Below are 23,698 nucleotides of genomic sequence, written 5' to 3'. Positions count from 1 at the left end.
GACGATTTTATCTGTTTACAAAAAAATTAAATCTCCATGAGCAGTCTTATGTATGGGAGATCGTTTAGTAGGTCTTCGATTCTTTAAATAATATAGTGTTCATTATAAGTTAATGGTTGCAAATCAGGAAAACATTTATTTCACGTAGATTTTTTATGGATGTTATTAATAAGTAATCTATTATATTATTTATTTAATAATTATTGTATCGGGTGTAAATAGAATTCATCTTTGAAGAAAGATAGTAACGACCAAAGAAGAAGTCTGGAAAGAGATAGAATTTTTATAATAGGAAAAGAATAATATCATTGTAACATATAATTTTCCCGCTTTACACAATTCTTTCAAAATACTGAGGTTTTACAACAGTTCTATCAAACAAAATAACAAATAATATTGATGTTGGTTTTAGGCTCTATTTCAAAGATATTAAATTGGTAACACTCAAAGATGTTGAAGAAAACCTTCTTCAATATATATATAGCCTAAATATAATATGATAGTGAAGCAAAAAAAGGACCCTTGATCTACCGATTAGGTTATCTACAACATAGTCACAACAGGATAATTGTCTGTATGCATATAATATATATGGTAAAGGAAACCATACGAAGATCTAAACAAAAAGATATTATTAATTTTGCTATTCCAATGTATTGTTGTTAAACAAATATTAACAAAACAATAAGATAGTAAAACTCCCCAAATAGTTAGGATTTTTGTTGTTTGTAAACCATGTATATATTATTAATAAATATTTATAAAAATGTAAATATGAATAAACATTTCAAATGAAATAATTAATACTTAAATAAGGCATGTAATAAAATTTATATAGAGTAATCAGCCATATTATTTTTATTGTATAATATCATTTCAAAACTTTACTTTTCTGAGAAGAGGTACTTTTACTGTGTATAAACTATAAGCCTGGGGGCCTGGGCTCAGGAGGGGCCCGGCGTGGCGAGTCGACCAGATAAGTGAGATAAACACACATCACAAATTTGCTTTAATAGCAAAAAAAGTAGCCTGCGGCACTATATTCCTTCGATAATGTTATTTAAAATTATGTGGTTGTATGACACAAATTTTAATTGTGTATCGATACACGACAACTAAATAATTCAATTAACGGATATATTAAAATATACAAAAAACACTAAATATACACATTAATTTTACCGCGTACACCATTTGGAAAACACTAATGTAGAGCCTCACACTGCCTTTATCCTTAGCGATAGGAAGGGGGGCCGCCAAAGATCCTAGCCCGGGGGGCCGCTTCAGGATGGGGCCCATGATGAGTATACATTATAGCCTCTACACGGCACAAGTATTATATACATGAATGGTGTCAGTTCCTTATCCTTTAATTGTGTCGTCAAAAAACGCCTTACGCGAGTCTCTGCTACACGTGTTCAGTTATACCTGAAAATATACAATATAGCAATTCTTGTGCTTGTGTAATATTACAATACACGTCATGCTGACGTAAACTTGTGCAAAAAAAATGAACAAGTATACTGCTCAAGAATGCAGTTGCGTTTGTAGCCGGATTAAGAAATATTTTAGTTTTTACAAAAATGCAAAGTCACTATACACACATACCAGTGGCGAAAGGTGGAGGTAGGCTGTGGAGATATGACAAAAATAGTGCACACTAAACTTTATCATTCATACTTATTTGTTTTCATTGAACTAATACCCCGTTGACACCTGAATGGATTTTCTGCTGACAGTACGTATTATCGCGGCCATAACAAGAAAATGCACGTGTATACACGTATAATCGTGCAAATTGCAAGAGTGCATCCATGGATTAAAAAAGTTCAGAAGCTTCTGAATTTTTATGCAATAATTGGTACTTGCATGGCGGATTCGCATGCGTGGTAAACGATAGTGGCGGAAACATGAACTACACCGCACTGAAAATTTTGATGTTTACCGATTATCTGTCAAATAGCACCATACAATGACAACATCGCGTCTCGCTTACTCTTGAAAAATGAGATTGGCGAGACAGTCAAGACATTTACGTGTAAACAGTTATTATCGCGATAGTTTAAAATATACTACTACTGGTGCAAGTAAATCCATGCACGTGTACAAGCACTATTAGAATATAAATTGCAGATGGTTTTAGTTAATTTTTTTAATTCATCTGCCTGCTTAAACCAAGCCAAAATAGAAAATCAGAAAGCCAAAAAAAATTGTCTGTCTATAAATTATGCCATTAAATCAAACTTAATACTCTTAATTCAATCAAAACAATTGAGTATAAATGACAAACTGTACCCTTTTTTTGTCAGATTTCCACTATGATGATTTGGTTTAGGCAGGGGGCAGGTTTTAATTAACTTTTAGAAACTAACCAGCGCCATCTGCAATTTGTATTCTTAGTTCAATGAAAACAAATAAGTATGACTGACAAAGCTTAGTCTGCACTATTTATTTCGGACCTTACCCGACCTCCACCCTTCACCACTGATACATAAAGTGTGTCTGGAAGAGTTTGGACAAGAGAAATGTCGTGGGGGGACAAACAAGTGTCGCACGGCCATTAATAAAAGATAGACGTGCGACACATCCGCATCCCTCCCCCACATATTACTCTTCGTGTTCAATCCAACCCTGAAATGTTCACATACACTGCTACATCCTGAGATTTGTGGTTGAGTCAAGTCATCACAATGGGTCAGCAGGTATTCACTGATACTACAAAAATCCTCCGTAATGATTTATTTTTTCATGACAATTCAATTTCATGACATTCTTAGGTCAATTTTTGTATTTAATTATTAATTTTTAATATGGCCGAATTATTGTAAAAAATATATTATAAACAATTATCATTATTCTATTTATGTTAATAAGATAAAATTTATTAAACAAAACGATTCAATTATATTCGAAATGTTTTTTACATAAGTGTTATTGTAAGTTAGCAAAATTAACCTGTAACTAATTAGAATTAAGTGGAATTAATAAAAAAAAATCTTTTTTAAACACCGTGTATATATTTACTATTACTGCCTATATAAAACTATCCATTTAAATGCAATATATCTGAATGTTAATTACATAAATTACGTATGTAAAATTATTATAATAATATTATATTCTTATATAATTGTGGGGTTGCTGCCAAAAGTTGGTAAGAGTTCACAACGGATCATGTATCTAGGTAAGTATATATAAACATGTATGCTAGAAAAAAAAATCAAGGTCATCCAGTATATAAAGCACGAAGAAGTTAGCATTATGCCTGATTTTAGAGGGCATGTCAAACTTCAAATTGCAATTACTCCATAACATGATTTCGAGACTTACTAACTTTTGGCAGTAACCCTACATTAAATCGTCTCTGTTCTGGCAGAACACACTAACTGGAGAATACTAGTTTTGAGTAATTTGACTTTGAAGTTGTTAAAATGTTTGAAATGGTCCATCATCTGAGTTTATTAAGTAATCGTAAAAAGGATGACTTTAAAATAAAGACTGTTTATTTAATAAGAAGGTTTCCAGACGGTAAAGTTTGAAATAAGGAACATTTTGGTATAACTAACTCAATATGTAATTTTTTCGAATTAGTGTCTTCTGCCCGAACAGTGACTAAATATGGTACACAGAAGGAAAAAAAATGCACATAATCCGTTAACTCAAAATATCTAAATTATTGACTTACCAACTTTTCGCAGCTACCTCACGATATAGGAAATCAATGGATTCTTATACTGTTACAATATTATATTACGGTACAATTAAAAAAACAACATTGAAGATTTTTTCAATTTTTTTATTAGCAATTAAATCAATAAGGATATTGGATGGAATGTATTTTTTTATAATAAAGTATAAAATAATTAACAAAATAAAATTTATACAAAATAAATATTGGGACATAACAAATAGTTTTAGAAAATATTCATATATAGGTTATAAATAATATATTAACAGATCATAGGCTTAATTATTATCTTACAGTATTGTTCTTCGTAGCTATGACATAATTTTTTTTTTAGTTACTAGACCAATGTTTCCCAAACCTACACCATGCCAGTACCCAGTGGCGAAGGATGAAGTCACGCTGTTAAGATCCGACATAAATAGTGCACACTAAACTTTGTCATTCAAACGTATTTGTTGTCATTGAACTAAGTCTACAATGTGTAGATAGTGTTTGTTAGAATTTAAAATTCAATTAAACCTGTATAATCCAATGCATAGTAGCTAATAATAGTCTAAAAACTTTATAAAATTTATCTATAAAATATCTAGAGTTATGCGATTAAAATAGGCAGGGCTTAATGAATTATAAAAAACAAACCAACACCATCTGTAATATGCATTCTTAATTCAACGAAAACGAATAAGTATGACTGAAAAGGTATACACTACTAGTGGCTGGAGGCCGTGAAGCCCCTAGGGGCAGGAGTTTTCATCAAAACACCCTAGAGACCAACATTTGAGATGTCGGGGATAAGAGCCAAGTGCCCCAACTACCGTTAATACCCAAAGTAAGTAGTTTCGCGCACACAACAGTCCCAGCTAAAATCACCAAACCAACCCAAAAATCATTCTCCACAGAAACTACTCCCACAAACGCTCAAAATGCCTTTGACAAAACTCCAATAGACCTCACTCCTGAAGGGCGATTCACGAATGAAGCACTATGACCGGTTGCACAACGTAAGCGCAAGCCTACTTCAACGAAGTATATTAAAAGTCGACCGGTAGTGTCGAGTACAGTATGCAATTGAAGTATACACGCTTTGACGGTAGAGGCGCTAGCAACTCTCCGTTTGACATTTATTAAACGTCAGAAATTTGTACGTAGTATAGAAGAGGCTGTCATTCTATTTTTTCTATCTTTTACATAACTATTACCGCTGAAAGTATTATTTTGTGTTTAAATTCTCATTTAAATATTTATTGTGATTTTGTAATACAGAAACATACATGTTTGTTTGCAAAATACAACGGAAATTCCGTGTTGTAATATTGTTATATTGAAGACGTAACTAGCTTGTTTAAAGATTAATTGGCTACGTACTTCAACAATGAATGGTTTAATAATGCAACGTTAACGGTAGGTACTGATTAAATATGAAGTCATTACCAAAATGGATAAAAATGTTATTTAATTTCCATGAAATTCAGAAGAGTTCCGTCATAACACGTTTACTTTCTATCTTACTCTAACGCATGGACATGAGGTATAAGCATGCTGAATGCTTCCTCACTCACACTTAGCCATTTCGTTCGAAGCTCTATACACACAATATCATCTGTAAAACTAAAAATTTTACGTACTTCAGTTAAAGCAGTTCGGTGACGTGTTTTGCAGTGCTTCGTTCGTGAATTGCCCTTCTGAGATATAAACTCAAGTAGAAGAATCTAGCGACAAAATGAAGACGTACCTTATGCAACTATTTCACAGTATACAAGTCTCTTCATAACGCTGCAAAAATCTACGCTAAAATAGACACTCTCGAGAAACATGAACCCTCTGCAGAACTCGACATATCACAAGACAAAGAGAATACCGAGCAGGAAGAACATTCCGATCAAGAAGAATTGTCAGAACAAGTAGAAGATTCGGAACCAGAACAATGAAAGCTGTGCCGCAGAAAAGAAAACACCAGCGTGACGTCCTAAAGTGAATCGACAGGACACCCCGAGTGAATTGTACATTGCGCCATAAGAGACATTAAATTCACCATCCAACATACTTCACATTGGCATTTGGCGGTCGCGAAACCTCCAGTGGCCGACTTAAATTCGCCAAAACAACCTACAGATTCATTACAAGAGATGAAGAGGATAAATGCCCAGCGCATAGGTGCCTCGTAAAAGAAAGAATATCACAAATAATAAATAATATTTTCATTGGAACTTAAACATACGTACAATTAAATCATTATTTACGTGTGCATATTTAAATTCCCACTAAGTATTAAATATATATTTTAAAAGTGCCTATAATTCTTAACGTCTATTCATTTTCGAATTTCATTTGATTGCGTAGTGCCCAGTTGTCTTGGCGCCGAATTGTTCTAGACCCAAAACTATAGTACAGTTGGGCATGCTGAGCAAAATAGTGTACTGTGACAAAAAAAAAAAAAGTCACATACCACAGTTTGGGAAGCACTTTACTAGACCGGAGATTCCCAACCCTTCTTCAATAATCTCACACCACATAATTATATAATATTCACCAAAACAGTATTTTTTTTAAAAACAATGAAAATAAATTATATTGATAAAAACTGAGTATAGAAAAATAGTCAAATATTTTGAGACACATCTAACAATTAATTAATGGCAACACCACAGTATGCCCTGACCCAGCAGATAAGAATATCTGTACTAGTCGATAGAATCTTTTCAATTGAAGTTATTAGTTTCATACATAGTTGGTAACCTTCATATTCATCAGTCACATATTTTTATATTTTATGACCAACTTAAAACATGATTTTTTTATTAATTTTATAGAAAATAAAAATATTCTTGGTTGGGCCAATTATGATCACCCTCATCCCAATATTTCCTTCCTACCTCAATCCTCATTGTCGCAAGTCCAGGCGCAACTCAGTTACGTGTCATCAGTCGACTGGACTGTGATTGAGAAACAAAGTTAGTTACATCATGACAACGGGCACGTCTAGGCTTGTTACAGTTTGGCCATCGTTAACGACTAATTCAAAGCGCATACAAACTGACTCAAAAAGTTAAGTGCAGACCACGAGCGTGTACAGTGTAACCGTCGTGGAAACAATAATTCTATTCGAGTCGTCGTGCAAACTCAGTAAATCAAATCACCTATCAAGAGCCGTGTTACCGGCACAGGGTGTCTCCTTATTTCTCATATAAACCCAAGTGTACCGTACGAGTGCCTACTATGTCATGAGGGCATGCACCAGGGACCAACTTCAGCCAGACAGCTGAACATCAATAAGGTAAGTGCCTGGACTAACGGTGTAATATTCACAGACATTGACGATGTCAGAAGGCGAATACTGGAATACTAAACCCAAATCCTATGGAATGGTACAAAACTCTCAATAATCAGAATTTATATTATATTAAGATTTAGTAACAAAACAACACAACACAAAATCTTATTATTGTTTGTAAATTTTTCCACAAGACAAAACAGAGTCTTGAGGATTTCACAAACCGTCCGTTTCGTGTGCTGCCTAAATATGATTGACGGTTTTTGCGATTATTTCAAAATGGCAGAAAATGGAGGTTACCAACAGCGTCAAGTGATACTTTTGTGATTTGCGTTACTGAAGTCAGAAACACTTCTCTAATTTCTGGTTAGATAATTATTCCAATTTTACAATGCACTTCATGACAATATGTCAATCCTGAAGCGCGTACATCGCTCCTACATGGAATCCGTGGCTGTGCACCATATGTCTCAGCCACAGCATCTGAACCATATGTCTCAGCCACTAAGAGAGCACATCTGATGTATCTGCTCACAAACTCAAGCGTTTAAACCGGTACATCCCCGAGATTCGGCAGAGATATTATTTCCACATCTGGCCGTCGTATATGAGCACAGTTAGCATGCACGCATTGGACAACGGCAATATTTGATATTTGATGGAGATTCACTCATTACTGTACATCTATTTAAAATGAAGATAAATAATATGTAATCACTAAGGGAAAAGAGAGTTGTAGCTTTCGATATTAGCTGAACAGAGAAGTCCCACGTTTTTACATTGTTGATAGTGGGAATCATCATAATGGTCGCAAGCCTGCTTCATCATAATTAGCTCCTCCGCCAGATAATCACCAATCCTTGGACATCACTAGAAGCCAAAAGACTCTCGTCATAGTTGAAACTCACTCCTAACACTGGAGCTGCGTGACCTGTAAATCAAAAAATGGTTACATATAAATATTTTATTGAAGTTATACGCGTTTGGGAAATCAGATCAGAGTGTATTTTTGGCGTGTGACATGTAATACATAATCTACACTCGAAATCTACAATCGAAAAAAAAATACACTCGATTGGATTCGAACCACCGATTGTTCGGTTATCATCCATGTCAGTATCAGTATGATACTGCAATCGTGACGATTATACAGTATAATATTATAGTTTAGAATTGTTCCGTTGCCTAGGCGGCGAATTTATTATTATCGGCCATTTGCAATTCCTTACGTAAAAAAACGATTAAAAGTCAGAGTGACAGTTGGTACTTTAAAAATAAAAACAACGAGAAACCATCATATAATTTAGTAATATAAGTTAAAGTGTATAGAAATAAACAAACGGCGTTCCAATAAGCGGTCCTTTTTCTTGAGTGTGTAATTTAACAAGATAATTAAGAGCTAGTCAAAGAATCTAGTTTATCACAAGTTTTGTTTTTGTTTTGTTACGCAAAAGAAGTATAACTTCTACAACGCGCGTACATAAATACACACACCGATTTTTATACTGTTTACTGTTATTTTCTGGTGGAAAAACATGATAAAAGAAAGAAGCTATAAGATATTAGTACGGGTGCAACTCAACCGAACTGTTCCTAATAGCAGATGATGAAGTGAAGATCACCATGATAATGGCCGACCTCCGTTAGGGGATGGCACAATAAGAAGAAGATAACAAAGATCCGACTGACTTTCTCTTAGGTATGCTTACATACTACAGTTTAAAGTTTAGGAGGGATATATATTTAGCCACATATTTTTTCTGATTCGTACGCAGTACTTAGTTTGACTTTTGTATCGCTGATAATTATTTTAGAAATCGAGAGCATCCGTTGATTGTTCTCCCAAGGTGCAGAACTAACCTGCCATTGGTAATGCCAATTGGAAAGCCAATAGCGATATTCAGTAAAATCTCTTCGGATATTGATATATTCCACTAAAGTGAGATGAGTTAAGATGGACGTTGTTTTATGACTTTTCACACTCTACATGTACTTTATCGATTTATTTTTTTATTCATTACCCTGAATCTTTTATTTAAATATTGACACTAATTTTGTGTTTGTGACAATGTTTTGAACGCTATAAATTTGTAATTTGTCATGTTCATTATATCTAAATAAATAAATTTGAATATGTAACACAACTATTATTTAAAAGTGGAATTTGACTTTCAATTCTAACTTTACTGATGTAAGTTTTATATTATTCTATCTATATGAATCATTTTTATCGAATTTTTACCTCTGACAAACTCCAATGCATGCCGACAGAGGTCTTAGAATATTCCTGACATCACATTGAACGCAGTCTAACATTTGTTATGTCACAGTATAGGGCTATTCTACATGAGCAAGTGAAAAGCCGCAAGTTATCGGCCACCGGTCATTTTGTAAACTACACATGGCTGTCATCTAATCTGAGCATTTAAAATAGAAACACTCTGACACTAATCACGAGGCAATGGCATGACGTAACCGGTACAGTGGGAAATTGCTCGGTAACGCCTCAAGCTTTCCATGCACCTCCTCCGCGGCCATCAACACATTTGTCTCGACAGTTTGATAGAACGGTTGGTAAACGATAATGTAGCGTCGTGTCCAATAAATCAGTAAAAAATGTATTATTCAGTACCTTGAAGCTTGTTAACGACGGGATGCTCAGGCGTTGATTCAATATCGAGGAAGTATACGCACGAGTCTTCACTTCCGCTGACAACACAGATACCTTTCCTGAAAGACATGATGGGGCAGAAGGTGGACCTCACCGGGTGGACAGTATGCATGTTGTTGAACTTGCGCTGGAGAACCAGACCACCTTCACGGTCTATCACCCTGACAAATAAACAATAAATAAATTAACAATATGTAAACTATTTTTTTGTTCAAATGAATACACCAGATTTAAAAGTATAGGATACTTTATTGAATATACGGATCCGAATATTTGTTATCCGAGTCCTCGTGGTTACGAATTTGCAGGAAAATGCAAAACCAGTATAAAAACACATAAAAAGTACAAGAGCAATAGCACACGTCGTCAACTATCACTTTCAATCCCACACCCCTACGCTATTTATGTCTTGCTCACGTGTCTTTTTCTTTTGTCCATGTCGATAAAATAGCTGATATACTGGATTATTTTTTAGGTTAGGTTTGGTTAGGTTTTCATTCTTGAATTCATGAATTTTGCCAAAATCAGCTATGAAAATTGAATTAATGTTCATATTGCATCTAATAAAATTGAGACCGTATAGTATACTAGTATACGGTCATTTTTTTCCAATAAGCTCAGAAATGTTTTATGTACAATTTACATGTAACCGGCCGGGTGACATGCTATGGACACATCAAAAAAGTCTCAACTTAGCGTGTCTTTGTTACAAGTTGTGGAAGTTCTCTAAATACCATGGTATGGGTGTATAAGGCAGAGCTACGGTATAATGATATAACCTTGGAAAATGTAAGAATATTGCAGTGACAGGAATTCTTGGGAGGTGCTACGTGGTATCTAACTATGTTTCGCCTGAGGAGGAACTTGGATATTATAAAATACCTGAACAAGCTGACAGAGTTATCGGCCGAGTTGAGGAGAAGTGCAGGATGGCGACAGACCCACGGACTCCAAGAGATGCAGGTCACCGCTCCGCCGGTCAGCATCCTCCGCAATTTGCTTAGACGGCCGGTTGCCACGTCACACTTGTAGCTTATGATGAGTCCCTATTTATAAATGACACTACATTACTAACTAAAACGTGAATATCTAAAATTTCTAATTTGTAAAGCTAAAAAAGTACAACCTATTGTGTTGAAATTAAAAACCGATAAGCCAACATTAGTTAATGATGTACTGAAGCCGCTGGACTTTTATGATCCATGCATACAGTCTTGCAACTTGCACCATAATACGTGGTTACACTTGCATTTTACTGTTATGGTCAATTCATACTGCCGCCAGTAAATCCATGCATGTGGGAACGGGCTATTACAACGATATACATTTGCGAGTCAGGGGTTTTTTCAACATATCCACTGATCAGCTAGTGACAGCACACCAGTAAGATTTGTAGAGTCGGCACATGTTAAATTTAATACCAAACTGAAATCTACGGGCAACATAGCTGACTCAAAGCATTATATTATATTATGTCATAATTCGTAATTCATAATTTGAATTCATAATTCGAAATTTTGATCCCCTTTGACTGCTGAGTAGATAATTTCTTTTTAATTATCACATTTAAAATGCATGCTAATTACATCGATTGGCCGCCTGACCGTTACGCGCTAGGTGCGTCTTTAGCATCCAATGACTTAATTTTCGAAAAATTCTTGTGTTTTATCTCAATACTTCTTTCTATAAGATTATATACAAAGTTATTACCTTGTCATTTCCAGCCCAGAACATTCTCCCGCTGGAATCGCAGGCCAAAGAAAGTACTCGACCTCCTAAAATACTACTGCCACCTACGGGAAAAAAGTATCAAATCAATAATTATTCTTCTTCTTATTGTGCCATCCCCTAGCGGAGGTCGGCCACCATCAAGGCGATCTTATATTTGTCATCTGCTACCCGGAACAGTTCGGTGGAGCTGCACTCGTACCAATCACGGAGGTTCTTAAGCCACGAAATGCGGCGTCGTCCTCTGCTACGCTTCCCATTGATCTTTCCTTGAATGACAAGTTGGGGAATGCTGTATTTTTGTCCTCTCATAATGTGGCCGAGGTACTGTAGTTTCCTGGTTTTGATACTACGTAGAACTTCTCGGTCCTTCCCCATTCGATTGAGAACTTCAACATTTGTCACCCGGTCAGTCCAAGGAATTTTGAGGATGCGTCTATACAGCCACATCTCGAAAGCTTCAAGTCTCCGTGATAATTTATAGGCCTAGTTTTTCCTATTAACTGATCTGATTTTTTTGTGGTAATTCTATAACATTTGAGTTATTTATGTTGACAACTGTTCCGGGTTAAAAACAGAGAAAGAGGTGGTATACCCTGTTAATATCTGCTTCACTTCTTGCACACAACAGTGGCGTAGTTTAAATTTGAGTATTTATTTTATTTATTCACTTTTATTAACACTTGTTATACTAGTAAGATTATATGGACTTAAAATAAACAGTTCTAAGAGAGGACTAATAAAAAGATTAACATCTACATAATTAAAATCATCTCTGGACATTTTTTCAATGATTTTAATTATCTCATCTTGGCTACACAAGGTTAAGTTGGTAACTCTTGTCAGATAGATGCACAGGTAGAGGACCAAACGTTGGAACTACAGTATGGTTATTCTCTAAACTGTGCCTGGCTATTGTGAATCTGCCTTCAGATCAATGTTATCCCGAGAGATGCAAAGGATCGAGGGGTGGAAAGTCTTGGTCGCACAGAAGATGACGGAATATCAATGTGATCACGATCGTCAGCTATGGCGGAATGACCAAGAAGAAGAATAAGCTATCTTAGATCGCTCTGAGGATGGGTTAATAGCCTGAAACAGTGGCCATCATAATTAAGTCAAATATCATACAATTAACAAAAACTTATTTTCAAAACAAATTTTTAATTTTTCCAGTCAATTTAAGAAATCTAAAATAATTAACAAAGGTACATAATAAATACCTTTAGGATATATTCCTGTTGACACATTAAGGACCTGTACCATGCCTCGCCCATTCCCAGCCTTCATTATTAAGTCAAGGAGAATTTTGTAATCATAACACCATTCAGTTACTTTACACCTTTACACACAAGATAATAAAATACAATAAAGTCGGAAACTCAGACATGGAAGCTACTTATTAAAAGAATTCAGGTCTCGTGATAGACCACCATTTTTATGACTAAAAACAAGTTCTATACACAGGCTGGCCAAGTCCATTACTTTTCGTCTACTAATTTCACTGTTAAACGAAAACTATTGGAATGGAATATTTCCTCAAAAGGATACAATAACCATGTTGTTATTTGCAGGTTGGAAGGTGCAGCAGAGCATCTCGCTGGAGAGCTGATCAGCCACTTTCCTCAGACATTTCTGGTTTCCGACGTGCCACAGGCAGAGAGAACCGTCAAGGGAACACGTCACCAATAAGTCGTTTGATGCTGACCAATCGCAGCCTGGAAATAACAAAATGAACATATATCTTTAAAACATATTCAAAGAATTTCAAAAAACCACTCTGTAGACACGTCAAGAACTTGATCTTAAATATATACGCGACAAATGCGTTCTGTTATGTTGTGTTCCATGACTAAAATTTATTGGGAAACGCTGACTCAAAGTTCCCTAAGGAAATCACCAGCAAATTAGAGTAAAATCCACCGTTCCTTCTTCTTTTCTTCGACTTAAGCATGCGGATATTGTCTATTTTCTTGTCTCTACTCACGATAAGAAAAACTGTAGAATGTTGTCAGATTCGGGTAGCAGTACAGACGACTCATTTAGGTGTTGGTTTGTGACTTTCAAAAATGACACAAACATCACTGCAAAGTGATTTCGCCGTAGCCGCAGTGCCAGAAGAATCTGTCCTTCCTCTACCTAGTTTCAACGTAATTTTTATAAATCAAACATTTCTAAATATTTTCTAATGTAGAAGATTCACCTTCTCTCAATCTTGAAACTATAGTGCCAAGGACGATGATGAATAAATGAGTTGTTGCTCACCAGTAACTCCCTTGACATGTCCTCGCAGCACGAAGCTGACTTGCGGAGGCTTAGCGGTGACATCGCAGACGGAAACTGAGCCGTCACTGGAAGCACAGCACAATCGGGAGCGATCGTTGTTGGCAAACTTTAAGATAGTCACCGGCTCTGTATGCTGCAAAATTAATAAAGTCGATTCAGCATTATCTGCTATTTGTACAAAACCGTATCCAGTTATAACCAACAATATGTTATTATATTTTATTTTAAAAATGACAACCAGAGCTGTCAGCCAAACCATTGACCGTGTTGAAAAGACAGTCGAAGATGTGTAAAATACATGAAAATGAAGTAGCGAAGAGTGGAGGTATAGGTCTCTCAGCCAGAGTTGGTGCGACAAAGATACGAAAGATTGTTTGCATTGGTGAATTTTTGAAGAACACAGTATTCTTTTACAGGCTGTTCCTTTTTTGAATGCGTCTGTGTGAGTATTCGGCTGCCTCAACTCTGGTTGTGCGATCTATAAGCTGTGGAGATCCGACAAAAATAGTACACACTAAACTTTGTCAATCATACTTATTTGTTTCCATTGAACTAATAATACAAATTGCAAATGGCGTTGGCCAGTTTTCAAAATTCAGTTAAGCTCTGCCTAAACCAAACCATAATAGATAAAAGATAAAAAATATTCTTCTATATATAAAATTTTATCATTAAAATCATACGTAATTTTGAATATCTTATTATCTATATATATCTTAAAAATTGTATCGATTATCTATTGAATTTTAAAAAAAGACCAACGCCATCTGTAATTTGCATTCTAAAGCACCGGCTAGATGCTCATGCTTTAGGACAAACTTACTTGCGCAAACCGGTTTCTATCGGGAAGCCCGTGTGTAGGGATTCCAATCCCGGGATCCCGAATCCCGGGCTATTTTCGATACCTATGAATCCCGGGATTGATAAACATAATCCCGGGATTTCGGGATTGATTTTTTCATCAATTTTTATGGAACATAAAATAAAAGCGAAAATATAGCAGAAAAAATACTACATTAGAAATAAACTGAGTTTGAATGAAGTTTGATTTATACCCATGTGTAAGTTGTCGATTCATTTTATTTTTTCACATAAATTATTAAAAATAAGAAAGCTTGGAAAAAAACAATGCTTCGCACTTTTAACAAAGTAATTCCACCGTGATCTCATACGTTTTACGGCAATTTCATATTTGGCTGACTAATTAGATTTATGAAGCGGAAAAGCCATAAGTACGCCATGATTATTTGCTTTACTATTTTAAATCTCGCTAATCCATTCGTTAAGTCTTTACTATCAGAAACAGCAATCTCGTATTAAATTCACATTATTATTTATATATATATATGTATTTAATAGTATTTACTCCATTAAACTCATGCATTTCCAAGATTGCACGTAGATATACAATATTAACAATAAATGTCTTAAATATTATAAATTATACTAGATTTATTTTTGACCGATGTTATTAATGTTTTGTGTAAATATATAAATTGTATATTAACAATGGAAAAAAATGCCAATCCCGGGATTGTCAAATTGTAATCCCGAAATCCCGGGATCAGAATTTTGGCTCGGGATTGGATTCCCTACCCGTGTGTATGGACACGAAAACAGAAGCATGCGCAAACTGAAAAGAGTTGTAAAAGTCTATACCGTGCAGGTAAGCCGCTGCCGTCTAGCCGGTGCATTAGTTCTAAAAACAACTAAGTATGACTGACAAAGTTTAGTGTGCACTATTTATGTCTAATCTCCACAGTCTACCTCCACTCCAACTAAATGTTTCCTTGAAACTGTCCTATTGACAGGACAATATCATTGTTCGAGTGTATTCCACTACAAGTAGAACGGCTACAACTGATCATGCATTTTGTATTTCTTTTCAGTCTCTCGAGAAATGTATCACACGAATAGCACCCTGTATGAATTACAAGTTATTCTATAGGGATGTAGCCGTTACTTATTTTGTTCCAACTACACCCATTATTCGTTTGATATTATATATCAGATAGGTTGCTCGTGTCGGTGACAAGTTTTCGGGCAGAATTGAATAATACACGAGTTGGTGTTTTATATCGTTTATATTGTGCCGCCTACTAACTTGTTTGACATTAAACGGCAAATAACATAATATTAAATTATATTATATCGCTAAGGTTTAACATGAATCTTTTAACTTGACAATTGAGTGAAGGACTAGAGCGTCCTTATAACCTCTACACAGAAACGAGGTCTGTAGACAACTGTCAGATTCTTATTTCCAGAGCGTTGGAGCAGACCCTTTTTTGAGTTGCTCCGCTCCGGGACCTAATACTTGCTCCGGCTCCGCTCCGGGTAAAATGTTTTAATAAGTATTATATTATGTATACAAATATTAAAAAAATAAGTAGTTTTAAAATAATCGTCATTTTCATTATTAATTCATGTCATTTATTTTAACAAAATTCCAACAGCAAATCGTCTCTCATTATTTTTAAATAATTCCAGTGTCAAAATACACTATTTTCGTATTTTCATTGGATTTTAGGATGAAAATTTAATAATAAAAAAAATATCCAGAGCAGTGGAGCACTACAAACTCTGGGTAAAATCTCATTGCTCCAGTGCTCCGTGCTCCTGCTCCGAGCTCCGCACCAACACCCTGCTTATTTCCGCTTCGCCGCTGTCTATGCCCCAAACATAAGCATAGATAATGGCGAGGCAGTATAGAGTTGGGTAAAACCTCTACAATTTCATACACCTCAAATTTCGAATTGAACCAATAATAAGAAAAATATTTAAATATGTCACTACATCAGAATGAAACAAACAGTTGCATCTTGTAACGTCATATTGAACTTTAAATTTGTAATTTGTTAAAAATAAATGTAATAATAAGGGTGATGAATGAAAATTAATATCTGTCCATGAGAATAATTTAAATCAATCACCTGATCGAAGATATGATGCACCCCCGTGAAGGCATAATTCTTGGAGATGGAAGTTTCAGGAGCTCTCGATACATGAAGCCTGGGATTGATTTCACTTGCAGAGAGTCCGCTCACCTAAATAAAAGGTGGTGTTCCGAATTATTATATAATACAGTTGAACATGGTTATTACGATCACGGAAATAGCGAGATCTCGGATGTAATGAGGAAACATTCGTTGACATTTTAGTTTATGATTTTCTCCATACGTTTATTCACTTTTATAACCAGCTACTTTTCGGGTATACCGAGCAAAACTGTTAATGTGTCGATCGTTTAAATATAACATTTTCGACCTTAAGCAATGAAATCCGACCGGCAGTTAACTAGACTGATGCCGCCGGGATCGGATTACTTTTATGACACTAGTTAAGTGTCTGTACTTAATTGGTGTTTTTGCCGACAACATTGAAAAAATATCCACAGATATGGTTGAAATTGCATGTAAAAAAAAATGAATAAGGCAGATCTACAGATCTTCGAAACAGACAACAGATGTGAATTTCCTCAAAATTAAAGGAGAAATGGTCAAACAACCACCGAAATATATGAATCTATCACTGTGATCGTGCATTAATGCAATAAATTAAGATTGTCTGGAATTATTGTGTTTTTCAAACAGACAACGCCTGAGAGAATTGCTCACATCGCCTCATGCCACGGCACAACGCACGGGAATATAAGTATTCATGCAGCAGAATTGTCACTAACCTTGCTCATGGATCGGACCCTTGTAGCACCGATAGGTGATGAAAGTGCTTCCTGAGAACTGCCATATTTCCTCTGAAGTAATTGTACCCTCACATTCAAATACTGTTTTATTGTGTCTATGTCCTACAAGAGAGAGAGAAAATTTAGGTGTACATTAATGGTAACCGGGCAAAACAGAGCATGATAAAACAGAAAGTGACAAAACAGAACATGACAACACAGAACAGTGACAAAATAGAACAGCCAGGGGAAAAATGAAACATTAATTTTTGTGGAATCTATTTAGGTTAGGTTAGGTCATTATTTCGTTGTACCTAGTCACCCAATCATTTTGAACATATTATATTGATTAAGATGAGATATCCTAAGCTTGCCAGCAACACCGAGTTAAGTCCTGTTTATTTGAGGCTTTCTAGCAATTAGGAATGCACAAATTAGGTATATAATTTGATTTATTATGGTGTATTGAAAATCTGTGTTATTAAAAATCTATCAACATAATAATGATAGGACAATTTCAATATTAGATTTATATTTTTCCTGAAAGGTCATAGTTATATTTATCATTGTTCTGTTTTGTCACTGTTCTGTTTTGTCATGGAACCACATTAATATTATGCAACTCCGACTAAAAGCAGCAAAGGTTATTAACTTCAACCACTTTACCACCAGAGGCGCTAGTTTGTTGACAGCGGCCAGCCATCTTACTTTTTTTCACAGGTAGCTGAATATTGATGTGTCTAGCCGTCTAAAATTGCAACGCTCCTTTATTGGTTGTTTTTTTTTCTCTTTTAAATTCTATCATTGCAAATACTACTTAGTTTTTAAATTCCTTTTTACATATTCATTGTAGGCCCTCGTGATCCAGTACATAAAGTGCTAGCTTTTCATTCGGGGGGTTCGATTCCCGGGGAGGTGACAATATATTTATGTGATTTTCTCAAAGTTTGGGTATCAAAATAATTATGATTGTTTCACTTCTACTAGGTAGGTACAGTAAAAATGAAACAATGATGCGGTTCGTCGATTATATTTGTACGTATAAGTACGAATACGCGGTCATCGGCTGCCAGGCATTTATTACGGCTCCCCATACGTTCACACATTATCGACCAACCGCATTATTGTTTCGTTTTTACTGTACTTCATTGGACCTCATGGCCTGTTGCAGTGTTAAAAAGAATATATTATTATATGAACATATAATATATATACAGTCGAACTTGGTTATTACGAGGAAGATGGGACCGACTGAATTTGCTCGTTATAAGCGTTACTTGTTATATCAGAGAATAAGTATTTTTAAATGAGCGGTCACATAACACAAAAAGTCGAAAATAAAAAATCTGAAAACCATCACAAAAATCCCCGAAACAAGCATGGCATTTATAAACTACAAAACCAGTTGTTTATTGTAATGAACGCTGGTAGGTACCTACTGACTTCGCAAACTTTGGATTTTTAACTTATTTCAACCATATGCGTGGATACTTTTTCAATATTGTCGGCGAAAACACCAATTAGGTAGGTACTTAGACACTAGTGTCATAAACGTAATGCGATCCTGACGGCATCCTGTCCGGTCGGATTTTATTGCTTAGGTTCGAAATGTTTTAAACGATCGACACATTAACAGTTTTAAGAAAATTTTTGATGATATTTCAGCTCCGTATATCCGATAAGTTGCTCGTTATAACAGTGAATAAGTGTATAGAGAAAATCATAAACTAAAATGTCAACGAATGTTTCCTCATTACATCCGAAATCTCACTATATCCATGATCGTAATAACCGAGTTCGACTGTGTGTCATTTGTAATATAGGTAGGTACATTAACACATTGGCAGTTGTGTTTACATACATGCATTTAATATTGTAATATCATTATTATTAGATATATAATTAATGTTAAGTCATAATATATACCTTGAATTTGGCATTTTCCCGGAGTAGCTGATTTCGTCTTCTTATATAAAGGGTTCCTGAAACAAAATGTTTAATAGAATAATTTTGTTATTTTTTTTAATTGGGTCTACAATCCATTCAGCCACCGTACTCCATTCACAATGAAGCGTTCCAGAAATGCTTCTAACAATAGCAGGACCGCTGGAAGAAGTGTATGTGATTCCAAGGAAACTATTTTGAAGGAGATCAGGGACGTCGTATTAGTGAATTTATTGCTAAAAATCAGCGTGGTATAATAATATTTGGTACTCAGCAGATTGTTTACAACCAGTGGCGGGCCGTCCTACGGTAGAGATGCAGTGCATGCCTTATAATTCCAAAATGAAAAAGCTTATTATAAAAAAGATATTATCGATAATGGTTTAAATAACAAAAAGGATGATTTTGACTCATTATTAGACAAAGTAAGAATTAAAAATCAGTATGTGTACTTATGTACGTGCGTTAGAAGTTATACTTCTTTAGCGTAACAAAACAAAAACAAAACTTGTGATAACCTAGATTCTTCAACTAGCTCTTAACCGATTCACTGCGGAGCATTTATTTTCTTTTTAATTACATTTAAATAACATGCTAATTATATCTAATGGCCCCCTAATCAGGACACAACAGCTGTGGCATTCGCGCTGTAAGGATTAATTACACACTCAAGAAAAGGGGCCGCTTATTGGAGCGCCGTTGGTTTATTTCTATAAGTAGGTACTTACACTTTACTAAATTATATAATTATTTCTCGTTGTTTTTATTTTTTAAGTAACAACTGTCACTCTGACGTTTAATCGTTTGTTTACATAAGAAATTGCGAATGGCTGACAATAATAAATTTGTTGCCTAGGCAACGGAACAATTCTACTATCAAACTTGCGTTTGTATACAGCTGACTGATTCGCAGCTAACTTGCTAACTGTCGCACACTTTCGTAACAGTTTGCGCACGCAGCTCTCAATTTCACTCTCTACCAAACGCCACAAAAGAATTATAACTTCAAAAATTCACACGGAGAAAGATATTATTTAGAGAATTCTAGAAATTTTTGAACCATTTCACTGAATACTACTAAGTAGTCGATTTAAAGATATCAAATGTTTAAAATGTATGCCACTCTTAAACTGATACAATGTATTGAATATGAAAGGATTTTTACAGATATTTATTTGATATCACTTCAACACTTTCATAGAAACTTTTAAATTGTCTAAGATGGGTGAGCGGCTAACGCGATAGCTAATAATGTCATGGGTTTCACGTTAGAATCCTGGGTCTGGCGAATACACATATTGTTTTTCAATGTGTATTTGGAGTCAGAGTATGGACCTAATAAATAGGTTGAGCAAGTGGCTAACATCCATTTCCCGTAAAAACAAAAATCTGTTAACACAAACTTCCAATCTGGAGGCCCATATAATCTTCTTAGGATTAGAAATGGTCAAAATCTATAAGACAAAAGGGTGAACTCATTTATTATATAACATTTATTATATAAATGAGTTCACCCTATATATTTACCAAAATATTAACCAAAACGAACAGAGACACAGATAGTTGCGCCAATTTATGAGTGCCACGGGTCTTCCATGGGCCTTAGGTCTTGCGCGTCGTAAAATGCTAAGAATGGTGGGGCCAACCCATTCATAGGCTATTCGACAGCCAAATCATCTAAGTTACGGTCGTCAGTCAAAGGTCCTGACGAAGAATAATAATATGAAGTATTATTCCATTTACCGAAATAATTTGTATTTTTACCGTTTCTGGGGGGGCGGACCAGAAGCTCCCAAACCCCCTTACGTGCGCGCCTATTTATCTTTTTTTACGATAGGGTATCACCTGATATTTATTACGCCAATAAAATCATGGCAACATTTTATTACTTACTGAAATTGGGGCAGTTCGGTGCTCTGTGTCCATTATATTTCGCATCCAGCGAGAATATTTGCTGCTGGAAAGCAACGGCCATGATAAAAGATCACACCAACTTTTTTTTTCTTTATATTTAATATTAAATTTACCCTTCCACTATAGTGCTTTCGTGAACAGTTTGCTAGGTCACATAAAACAAACATTAAACGCTCCGTTAATTTAAAAGAAATACAATATTCGATTCTCTGAAATATTGACTGATATCGCATTCAAAACAAAACAGCAAACGCACACATCACATTCTGTCAACTCGATCTGTCAGTGTCAAATTGTCTATGGTGTCAAATAGAGGTACATAGTCTATGGTGCTTAGAGAGACGTCAAAAAGTATTTTTTTTTTAATAGCAACACTGATTTTAAGATTATTTTTTAGAAATAAATCTCTCGCGGCAAGCATCATTAAATTTAACACCGATACTTGCCAGTATCAATAATTTTTGACCGATAGTCTGATACAGACCTACAAACTTATCTGGAGAATGGCCAAAAATGGAACTACGAACTACTATAGGACGCCATATTGAAAAACGTCATTCGAATGTCAGATTTTGCCAGTTACGAGTCGTGATTGCGTAGTTTTCGACAGTGGCACCCCTTTCTCATTATCCAGATAAGTTTGTGGCTCTGTACTTTTATTTCAATACCGGTATCAATACTTTCTTTGATACGATATCGATACCAGGTAGCTATTGATACTTTGCTTTCAAAATACGTCCCTAGGAAGAGCAATGTTATACCTATACCTACGCCTTATTAGATCTACAACCTTACCTATCTATTAAATGGCCAAAAATGGAACTACGAACTACCACAGGACGCCATTTTGAAAATTTCATTCGAATAGCGGCCTTAAGACTGAGCTGAACAGGAACAAGGTCATTCATAGTTCATTCAGAGACTAATCTCAGCGTTGAAAGGACGTCATTTTAATTCAGTCTAACCTCAAAAACCTCTAACCATCGGGGATTTATTTTAAGGAACGCAATAATTATTATTTACAATTCTCGGTCGAATGAATATCATTATTACTTTTATTATTATTACCTCCAAACATAACATATGCGACATAGCCTGGTGCCGGCCGACGGAATACAGGGCTGTCAAAAAATTTAAAGTTAAAAATAGCTTACTGTACAGATGGAATAATTACATACTTCCAAGCGTCAAACGGCATACAACATTCATCTAAAATAATTATGAAAAGACTAGCTGATTATGTTATGTTATTTTTGTATTGTTCTTATTTTTTTTCTTATCAAAATATTTCACATATTATCTGATGATGTGTATTTTGGATATATCGTAATATGTATCTGGTCTCATTAAAATTGCTATTAAGTTGATATAACATAGGAAAATCTGTAAATCATTAAAATTTTAATTTCGTTATAGTTTTTAATTAAACCGGTGCAATTACATATTAGATTTAAACACTGTTGTACTGTGTGACTTTTATAATATCAGATAAAACTGTAGTATGTCAGCAGAAGAGTAAACAAAACCCAGCTCATGGGATAACCGAATGGTAAGCAACTGTATATATTATATTTTCCCGCCAAATTGCACACAATTAAAAACAATTTATCATAAAAACAAGTAAGACGTCTTTGACAGCCCTGGGTGATTGATTCGATAAAGTCGGCAGTTTTTTTTGTCTTGTTCTCTGCGATCGCTAGCTTTGAAAAAAAAAATCTATGGGTGACCACGTTAATAATCATTTTTTATGAGTATAAATTATTTCTTGCATTGGCTTTTATTAATTAATAATTATTGTACCTACCAACTAAAAGTAAAGTTGCGTTACTTCTTTGTAAAAGTGTCAGACTAAATTAATTAAACTAATCGGGTAAGTAATAAAAAGTCATTAATTGAGTTAGCATTTACTTGGTAGAATTCCATTTTAAAAGAAATGAAAATATAATTAATTATATTTTCATTTCTTTTAATAAAAAGTCACTTTCTTTTATAATAAACAGACATCACTATATTAATTTTTTTTAAATATGCATTAGAATTAAACAATATGTACCTATTTTTTTTTAATAGTTATGTAATAGGTCTTATATATTCAAAATAAATACTATTCATTAATAATGTTTTTTGGATAGCACATGAAATAAAAATGTAGGTAGATATGTATTTCAACATCCTTCGTATGTTTAGCTCTCGGACAATTTCAGGTTAAAACGTTATTAATATATTATTATTAAGTTTATATCGTGGCTATCCATCATATTGGTTGCAATGTTTTCCACCAAATTGAATTTAGTAACATTTACGTAAGTATATTAGAAGATATCATTTTTTGGTCACCCCATATTTTATACACTTTGACAGTGTTATGATTTAAATTAAATAAGAGATCATTATTATTACTTTAGACCAAAGCATTGTCGGCGACCTTTGCATATTACCAGTAGAGCAACAATTCCGGACCACATGTAAAAAAATCATATTTTCAATTCTCAAGGGCAATTCTGTAGAGCGTCC

The 23,698-nt window shown here is 34.8% G+C and overlaps 1 protein-coding gene across 1 annotated transcript; it reads right to left on the bottom strand.

The window, feature by feature from the left end:
- Window positions 1-6,494: 6,494 nt before the first annotated feature.
- LOC147070479 (WD repeat-containing protein 13-like) lies at window positions 6,495-21,485 on the bottom strand. The gene is made up of 11 exons (XM_085949679.1): window positions 21,164-21,485; window positions 19,253-19,308; window positions 17,327-17,449; window positions 16,578-16,691; window positions 13,624-13,777; window positions 12,910-13,076; window positions 12,582-12,642; window positions 11,341-11,423; window positions 10,513-10,676; window positions 9,592-9,791; window positions 6,495-7,890 (listed from the first exon to the last, which is right to left on the bottom strand). Exons 1-11 carry the CDS (start codon window positions 21,243-21,245, stop codon window positions 7,790-7,792), a joined length of 1,305 nt encoding a protein of 434 aa, XP_085805805.1. The 5' UTR covers window positions 21,246-21,485; the 3' UTR covers window positions 6,495-7,789.
- Window positions 21,486-23,698: the final 2,213 nt, after the last annotated feature.

This window comes from Rhyacophila brunnea, unplaced genomic scaffold, assembly GCF_057557595.1.
Source record: "Rhyacophila brunnea isolate RB1 unplaced genomic scaffold, BYU_Rbru_1.0 scaffold_22, whole genome shotgun sequence".
NCBI classification, from domain to species: Eukaryota; Metazoa; Arthropoda; class Insecta; order Trichoptera; family Rhyacophilidae; genus Rhyacophila; species Rhyacophila brunnea.
This window is presented reverse-complemented; position numbering and strand designations above follow the sequence as displayed.

What these genes read in the sequence shown, in the direction of transcription:
- LOC147070479 (XM_085949679.1), bottom strand. Translation starts at nt 21,245, where the DNA reads ATGGCCGTTGCTTTCCAGCAGCAAATATTCTCGCTGGATGCGAAATAT. An exon ending in GGGTCCGATCCATGAGCAAG is followed by an intron (nt 16,692 to 17,326) that starts GTTAGTGACAAT and finishes CCTTTTATTTAG; the next exon opens with GTGAGCGGACTCTCTGCAAG. An exon ending in ACATGTCAAGGGAGTTACTG is followed by an intron (nt 13,077 to 13,623) that starts GTGAGCAACAAC and finishes TGTTATTTCCAG; the next exon opens with GCTGCGATTGGTCAGCATCA.